Source organism: Echinococcus granulosus, assembly GCF_000524195.1.
Source record: "Echinococcus granulosus chromosome Unknown EG_S00019, whole genome shotgun sequence".
Classification (NCBI taxonomy): Eukaryota; Metazoa; Platyhelminthes; class Cestoda; order Cyclophyllidea; family Taeniidae; genus Echinococcus; species Echinococcus granulosus.
The window spans coordinates 85765-94310 of record NW_020170399.1 but is presented as its reverse complement, the minus strand read 5'-3'; the positions used below and the strand labels follow the sequence as shown (position 1 = coordinate 94310).

Genomic DNA, 8546 nt, shown 5'->3' with positions numbered 1-8546 from the left:
TACTGTGGGAAAAAAACAGCTATAATAACGATTTCATCCGTTTTCAAGCTTGTCATTTTAACTTTTTGAATTAACTCCGAGCAGTTTTGTAGGGAGTGGAGTGAACTCTGAGGCCAGAGGGAACTTAAGGAAGGTTATTTTCTCAGGACTGTGCTACGGCAAAAGGAGCACTTTAAACCTTCAACGAATACTCTCACCGAAATGATAGCGCGGTGGAATGAGGAGAGTGTAGCCTGGCATTTGGAATTTGAATAAAACTTCTCGTGGGTATTTCCTTTTTGGGAAATTTTGTTGTGGATACCGAACACGATGCTCAGGTAGTGGCTGCCATGGTACACACTTAATGAAGGCGAACAATACCTCAGCTAATTTTAGTGAGGTTCCTTATCTACATCTTTATCCGCCTATGACATTTGTTCCTGTCAAAGTTTGTTTCGAATTGTTTTTAATGCTGTGAAATTTTTACTTAAGGAGGAAATGTTCCAACAAAGTTCCATCGGATTCAAGTAGAAGCATATATCCCATTCGTTGGCAGTACCGCTGGGTAGTGAAACCTCTGAAATCCTATAAAGAACCACTCCTGTTCGATATATAACAAACTTTTTGAAAACACTTTGATCTTAATTAAAATATTTTTTATTTTCAAACGCGCTGTAAACAATGTCCATCGCCTCTTTAACGTTCGGCCCTTGTGCGTCACGCATTTAACTGCAGGCCAGCCTTATGCTGTAGCCTTGGACTGCGCAAAACTGTAGTTAGTCCTCTGAATGTGGAGACCGGAAGGCTTGAGACTCTAAATAATAAACTAATCAAATGGAAGAAGTACTCACACATGGTTGAACAATGCCGAACATACGGTGAGGATCTGTTTACTGCATCTGCCCTAACTGGTTATCCAGATTGTAAACATTTCGTAGGTCAGTTACTCTTCATAGTCTCAACAATTGCCTCAAAAGTTTAAGGCCAGTATTTCTGGACAATCATAAATACTTTTAAAGCTGTTTCTTGGTGAGTTTATACCTCAAGTCTTCTTTAAATTTTGCCTTGTAATGCTCTGATAGTTTGTCCAGCTTTGCGTTTGATTATGCGGACACTTGTGTCTCCACGAATTGAACTTCCGCATAGCCCCTGGGTCACACTAACAGTCCCTCAGCCCTTGCGCCAGGCGACTTTGACTTCTCACATTTTTAGAAACAACTTCGGGGCTACAAATTCTTTGTAACCATTTCCAGATAGTGTTCTTCCTGATTGACATTTTTGTTGTCAGCATCTACGACAGATCACTTTGATGCAAAAACAAGCTGTAATCGAAGCTCAAAGAAACTGATAGTTCAACCATCTTGACAACGCTGACATCATAAAGACTGCGTAAGATTCAAAGTTATGCGGGCCAAGCATTTCTTTAAGTTCTGAAATTCGGGACTTACTCGTGCTGCTTAAACCCCTTTCGAATTTCAACCTGATGTTTGCTCTTTCTAGTATACGAGTTAGGGTTGACTGATTCTTTTATACCTTTTTCATGCCCTAAACTATATCTTTTGTTTCAACGATATAATTGTAATTCCTCATCCTGTATCGGTGCAGAAGTATGTGTGTTTCTCTAGGAAGGTTTTAAAACTTTTTCTCGGGATAAACTTTTGCCTCTTTGTGGAAGAGGATTCTAAATATTTTTTTAGACATTAGCGTTGTAGGAATTTTTGTTCCTTGCCTTCAAACACTCCTCTTTGGCGCACTCAAGAAAGCAAATTATTTCTAAAACAAGGTAGGCATCTGGAGCCTATAGATACTAAAATTTGTAAGTTAGCCTTGTGAATTGGCTGGGCTTTACCGAATTTAAGCTCACCTCATTCCTACGCTTCAGCTATCAAACCCTCAAGTTCCGTAATTCGAATGGGCTAGTGTAATAACATTGATGAGAGCAAACCCGCTTTTAAAGGTGATGGCGTCACCTTATTACCCATCACTCGCGATCATATGAGCGTCTCGATTGACAAATTAGCTAGAAATGATAGATCATAATTTGATCTAGTTGAGACTTATGCTTTTTAAGAAATGCTTTGATCGTTTGTTTGACTCTTCGGTTTGGTTGCACATAGACTTAAGGCTACGCCATTGTATTTCTGCTAGATGGTATGGCCTCTGCGTCGGCACCGCATGTTCTGCACCAGTATCTTGCCTCTTTTTATCTTCAAAGAAGTGCTGAGGCAATACAAATACGCTTATAGAATTCAAATATGTGTAAATCTAAAGTAGAGTCCAAGTTCATACAGTTCACTCGCGTTTATCCCTCGCAGTTCTGAATACGCACCTGTGCATTGTCAAATTTCAGTTGCAGTATGATTCCTTTGGTAGTTACCTTCATCACAACACCTTTTTTGTGCTTGCCAACGATTTTAATTGGTATTTGAAGATTTCTTATGCTCGCTGGGTGACAGTTCTCAAATCAAAACGTAAAGCTTCGTGAAGGTACGACTTGCTGCAACTATGGAGCGGTGTGGTTTTTGCTGTCTCACTGGTAAACCTACTTTACTGATGTTGTTTTTTATGAACTTCAAAGATACTCACAAAATATAGGTTATAAAAAACCTAGGAATTATAATCAGTCATAATTTGAAGACTGGCTTATCCCCCTTGGGCCGCTATAACTTAAAGCCCACTCTGTAATCTAAAATACTATAAATTCAGCTTGTTGGTAAACTTATTGCAGTATTACGGTTTAAATCCCGCTGCTGGATCATGTGAATGTGTTACATTAGCCATTGTCTCATTAATCTTTATAATGACTACTTTTGAAAAGGATGATTGGAATATGCTAAAGGTATATGAAAGATTTCCCGGTGGGATGAGTGCTAAGTCTCACGAGGTGGTGGGAAACACTAATATTGCACAACAATCTTCTTGTAAGCTTTCAACTACTTTAATATTTCGCAAGCATTTACTTTATGACTGAATTGAAGTCAATTGTAAGGTATAGGATTTATGGGCGCGAGGTAAAGAATCTCCAAGCGACTCGAATAAGCGATTCCAATGGTCCAAATCGAAAAATAGGGCAAGCAGTAAGGAAGCAGAGTGGAGAAGTACGACTACGCTTTTATGCATCCTCACATATTCAGATTGGAGAGATGGAAGCCTTTGGAGAACGGAATGGAAAGCAGCAGGTCCTGTCCTTGAATCCTCTTGGTGATGCCGGTGATGTCAAACTTCGTTGCGGGGAGAGCAAAGACTGTGGTAGTGGTCGCAGTCTTGGGCTGATCATCGTCGACGGTTACACCATTTGCATCATTCTGTGAGTGCCTTGCGAATACCAACTTCACTGTTTCTTCACTTGGATTGGCTTCCAGTTCGATGCTGTTACGATCCACCTTATCGTCCAGCCGAATTCTGATCTGCCATTTGCCATCCACCACTGTGCAAGAAGTATCCTGTCATGGGAAATAAAGACTGTTGGGTCGTGGCATAGTAGATGGTTAGTGGAATTTGGGGTCCTAATTCACTGAGAATTACGCCAAAAGTGTAGATCATTTGCTCCTGCTTCTCATTCCTATTTTCAAAAGTTTTTGAGTTATTGGGATGTATTTATAACTGCTGCAGTGGCCTTAATCAGTTAAATATTTGTTGTTCACCAGCTTTCAAATCGAAAGACGGTAATACAATAATGAGTAGTAAAACATGGGTAGATTTTACCAGGTAAAGGGTTTCAGGGGTCTCCGCGGATACATAGAGCAGTTAACTTAAAGGCACCAAACCAGTGACTTGTTGTGACAAGCTCCGTTTTAAGAGGCAGGGTGTTGATCTAGGCCTGCACTCCAGCGCTTAGTTTCATAAACAACACATAGATCAAGCTCTTGGCATTGCTATAGATGTTTTTGCCGAGTAGGGCATTTTGTTATAAGCAGTTACTAATAAGTTGATTTTAGATTTGATTTTTAAGGCTAATTTCAAACTACTTCACTGCACCTAGAGCCAAGCCACGTTGGTGACACCCTACCTTGTCATCGCGAATTTAACACATAGGCCTGGTTTCATAACTCATTTGATGCTGAGGGAGATTCACCTGATCAGTCATGGGGGCAAGGTTAACAAGAGCGTCAGGCATCTCTGAGTAGGACGTGATGACGGGGTTCATTATACGACCTTCAGGCGAAAGATCAATTGTGCCTCTGACAGTGTACTTGTATTCCTTGGACCACATTTGAGTGACTGGGGCCACCTCTTGTTTGGGCATCCGATCCACCCGACCCGTTATCACCACTGTGTTCTCCGTAAAGGGTTGCTCTCCCGTATCCTCCTCGTACGATGTCGACTGATGACGCAGGACTTTGGTGAATTGACTCTCGTTGTACTGCTGAATGTTCTTCGTCTGCAGCTTGTACGATATTGTGCTGAAGTCTGTGCCTTGTGGCAGGAGCATTTCCTAAAAACCCAAAGATTAAAACTCTCTATTAAGTGCTGTTCTCCTTACAGGTTTATTTTTCCCACAATTTCTGACTTAGAATTTCAAGGCAGTAGCTATTGGTTGACATCTTCAGTGGTGTAGAAATATATGCATCACGGTCGTCGGATAGGTTCAAGGACCCATCACTTTAGGAGTCCCGCAAAATTAAACAATGGAGGAATTAATCGGGGTAACTCTTAGCAAAAATAACAAAATTTTGATGATTTTAATGTAGTTCGGCGTATGTATGCTTTGAAAGTAAAATGAATATGATTTATTGTAAAATTACTCGTTTGTTTCAACCTGTTAAAGTAGGAAGTGTGGCCGTTAAAACTATCTTTACAACTACGTCTCGAAGCCACATGCGCGTAAATGTGGATGAGGTAATAATACTACTAATCGAAGGAACAGCATAGTTGAATGTGTTAGATTACATGGTTTGTCAATTAAAACGAAAAGGATTGCGCTGTCAAGACCTAGTCGTGGAACTCAAACACTCAGAAACTTCTGATTACAGCACTGAAACTCATCATTTGTATGTGTCTCGACGCATTTTGATCTCCTTCAAATAAATAGTTGGTTTAAAAATTGTGCACATTTTGGAGTCTTTGTATGGAGTAAATATTTCAGTGATCAAGTGGAAAATGTTGTAACACTATTGAAAGAAGGCAATAGGAGTTCAGAAATTGAGAGTTAACTTAAGAGCAACTATAAATGCTGCAATTCTTGGCTGATAAATTTTTATAAAAAAGACAAGAATATGAAGCGAGTACGTCTGCATTTAATCTTGCAAATAAAATTGGGCTTGTAAAAGTCTGCCTAGACTGCGTAAAGGGTATGTTGGTGGAGATTTTGGAGGTTAACTACGCAAAAGGTACTTAGTTTTGACGGTCTTCTAGTGCCAACGGGCGTGGTTGTACGCAGTTGGCTGCAAGGTCATTGAGTGGGGCGACGCTTGTGCCATACTCCATAATGCTGACTGCTTTTCAGAGCCAAAATCCTTATTTTCTTAAAATTTTGAGCAAACGCAAGATCGATGACTCACTGCTCCATCTTCGAAAAGGTACGATCGGAAAATGGAATTCTTAGGAGCCGAGTCAAAGCCTTTTATTTTTATACTTTAAACTAGGACACGTCACTGCCATTTGAACTAGCTTTGGCATCAAAAATGTCCAGAATAGACGTGCTGACGGAACCTCCACGAGTGGTGCCGACTCGTTTAGGGTAAGCGAATCAAAGAACTGTAGAAATAATCTTTTGCAGCCGAACACAGGGCCCAAGCTAACCTAACTCTAAAAATTGTAAGCTCATTTCCACCCATTGCCCCACTTATCATTTAGCAAGTCATTAGATTACGCTTCCACGAGCAAAATTCCCATGACATTTGCAATTGCAGAATCAATGATTTACTCAAGGAAAGGTTGATTTTTGCGAATAAATTTCTTCGTGCATGTAAAGCGATCCCAAATATTTGAAACGCTGGTGTAAACATAAGTTTAAATACGATTGCACGCGTACAACAATTGTTTGACGAGGTTTTAGTATCGTCTTCTCATGGCTCTGGAAGGCCCAATGCCTCATATCTTCACATAAAACTATTCCATAAATGAACACTCAACTAGTGAAATATAGGCGACTCCATGGGTCCAGTTGTCAAAATAAATAATTTGATAAACTATCTACCATGTTGGTATGTTTTGACCCCGCAAATCTTCAGGCCCATTAGGTCAGTAGGTAAACTTTTAGCGACTAGGAGCGGACTCTACGAAGGCGAAGTATGGCAGAAAGGTCACTGAAACGTGCCACCTAGTGCCAGGCCAGTCGCATGCCACTAATATGTGATGTCACTGCAATAACTAGAACAGATCTTGGCAAAAAAAGATGTGAAAACCTTAATACTGCCAACCTGCTATGGATATTATCTTCGAAACTCTCTAACTTTGCAATTTTGACCCTGTAGAGGTTTTTAAGGGATGCAGACCTAGAAATTGCATCCACTCTCTATTCTACGCATAGGAATTGAAAACGTTTGAAGAAGCACGTAGATATGATACATCATGCAATTATATGCACCATTTTATCTTACAAATCTGCCACGTTGTCAAAATAGCAAAGAATGACACCAGCTGGTTGTGGGGTGCTTTGAAATACATTTTTTGCATAAAAATACTCACCTCACTAAAGTCCTCTTCGGTGATGGCTCTCAGAGTGGGCGACCACTGTCTAACTCTTCCAGTTATCCGCAGCCTTTGCATATTGCTTTTTCGTAAAGTCGAGTAACTTGAGGTTTCAGGGGGTAGTTTCTCGCAATGAAGTTTCGTGATGACTCCCGTAGGTAATTCCACACTGCGCTGGAACCATTGGTTCCTTCTAATAGTCCAGTCCTGCACGTCTCTCGAATTGTCATCGATGGGGATCCAGTTTGTCTCCTCGAAATCTCGAATCAAGTTGGTGGCCATATAGTCATTCCTTCGTAAGGTGTTCCTCTGAAGCGTCGAGAAAGTCTCCTCTGTCGTGGTTCGCATATCCTCCATCTCCCCACTGTCTGTTTCATCGGATTCGTCTATTGGATAAGGAGTGTCTGAGTGTTGAAAGGGCTCCTTGTAGACTACTGGTGGAACTGGCAAGGGCGCTGCAATAGGAGCAGCCGCAGGTGCATACACCATTGGGATCATGTATTGGACGGGAAGGAAGGCCGGACTGGGCAATAATTTGCTCGGCGTTGTCGTATATAGTCCATTTGCACAGCTACTACAAAGACGCGATCTAGAACTTGCCCTAGGGATACGCGTGTAGCGCATGCTATTACCGTAGGCATCTTCCAGCGGTGTTCTTAGGTTTAGACTGCGAGGACGGGCTCGTGGCATTGTTGGAATTAGCGATGGCAACACAGACACAAACCCGTGTGATTCAGTATGCCTTAAGTGGATTCGGTTAGGTGTATTTTATTCATCCTTTTGACATGGTTTCATTGGCTCCTTGAGTGAGGTAATGCTGGTGTATTGTGGTATCTTGTGCAGCCAATGGAAAAGTGAGTGTGCGTTTGTTCATTTCAAGGCGGTGTTGCTTACAAACTTATGCATTTCAGTTACGTTGACGACTTTGAAATACTAAGAAAATAGACCTTCTTAAAAAGCACTTCGATAGTAACAAGGGAAACATGTCCTCCCTTGGCAAAACCGTTTTCTCACGTGAGGAGGGCACCCATATATGTTTATTGAGAATGACTAAGCACTAATAGGTGTTGGCTGCTAGAACAAAATGTGATTCCATGATCCGATTCTGGAGAGATTCTCCTTTAATTACTGGCGATTTATCGTTTGAAGTATGCTCGTATCACTTCGTCGGAGGATTTCGAAGGGTAATTAAATTTGATCCCTCAATTCAATCCGTAAATTGAAGAAGCATAATCATATTTCACAATTTGTACACCGAGGCTTTTGACTGTTTAAGCGTACTCTGCAGGAGGTGGAAATACGAAGAATCGTTCTGCACAACAATCACCAAATGCAAGATAAACCGTGAACTCAAACATTCCAATTGCGACTTTCTCAAGTTTTAAGAAATGAAATTGGGAGGAGTATTTTGTTAATCTGAGCTACCAAAAGTAATGGATTAAATTTGGTGTGTAGGAATATGCAAAACTCAATCGTATTTACTGGTGCTTTTAGACATGTTTCGTTGACTGTTTTTAGGATAAGCAATCTATCACCTTGAGACTTCTCTGCAGACGAGAGGAGGCATAGTACAGAGGCAAAAGGGCTTGAAGGCTACCGGAATGTCTCGGAGGCCAGGCCGCACGGCAGAGGTACAATGGCACAGCCCCTAAGTGTCCCGTTACCAAAACCTACAGCTAAAACTACAATAATGACATTGTACTAATGATTGCTTAGGTGAATGCGTTCTGTCAAAAATGCCCATAAAAACGCGATTTTTTGACTCACATACTCTGAATGTGGTGATAACGGTAAAGAAATATTTCTCTAGAGAGTCACATTTCCAAACGCCCCCTACCACATGCGGGATTCGCTAACGTTGTTGGAGTAAGGTATGCGGTGTCGCAAGATCGCAAACGAGTTTTTACAGGAAATATAAATTGTTCATTGGTTTG

At 41.0% G+C, this 8546-nt stretch overlaps 1 protein-coding gene across 1 annotated transcript; it reads right to left on the bottom strand. All coding sequences in view use genetic code 11, as the record gives it.

The window, feature by feature from the left end:
- Window positions 1–3101: 3101 nt before the first annotated feature.
- EGR_03547 (hypothetical protein) lies at window positions 3102–7302 on the bottom strand (the record flags this gene model as incomplete). The annotated part of the gene is made up of 3 exons (XM_024492796.1): window positions 3102–3422; window positions 4055–4414; window positions 6610–7302. The coding sequence occupies 3 exons, from the start codon at window positions 7300–7302 to the stop codon at window positions 3102–3104; spliced, it is 1374 nt and encodes a 457-aa protein (XP_024352679.1).
- Between the last annotated feature and the right edge of the window lie 1244 nt (window positions 7303–8546).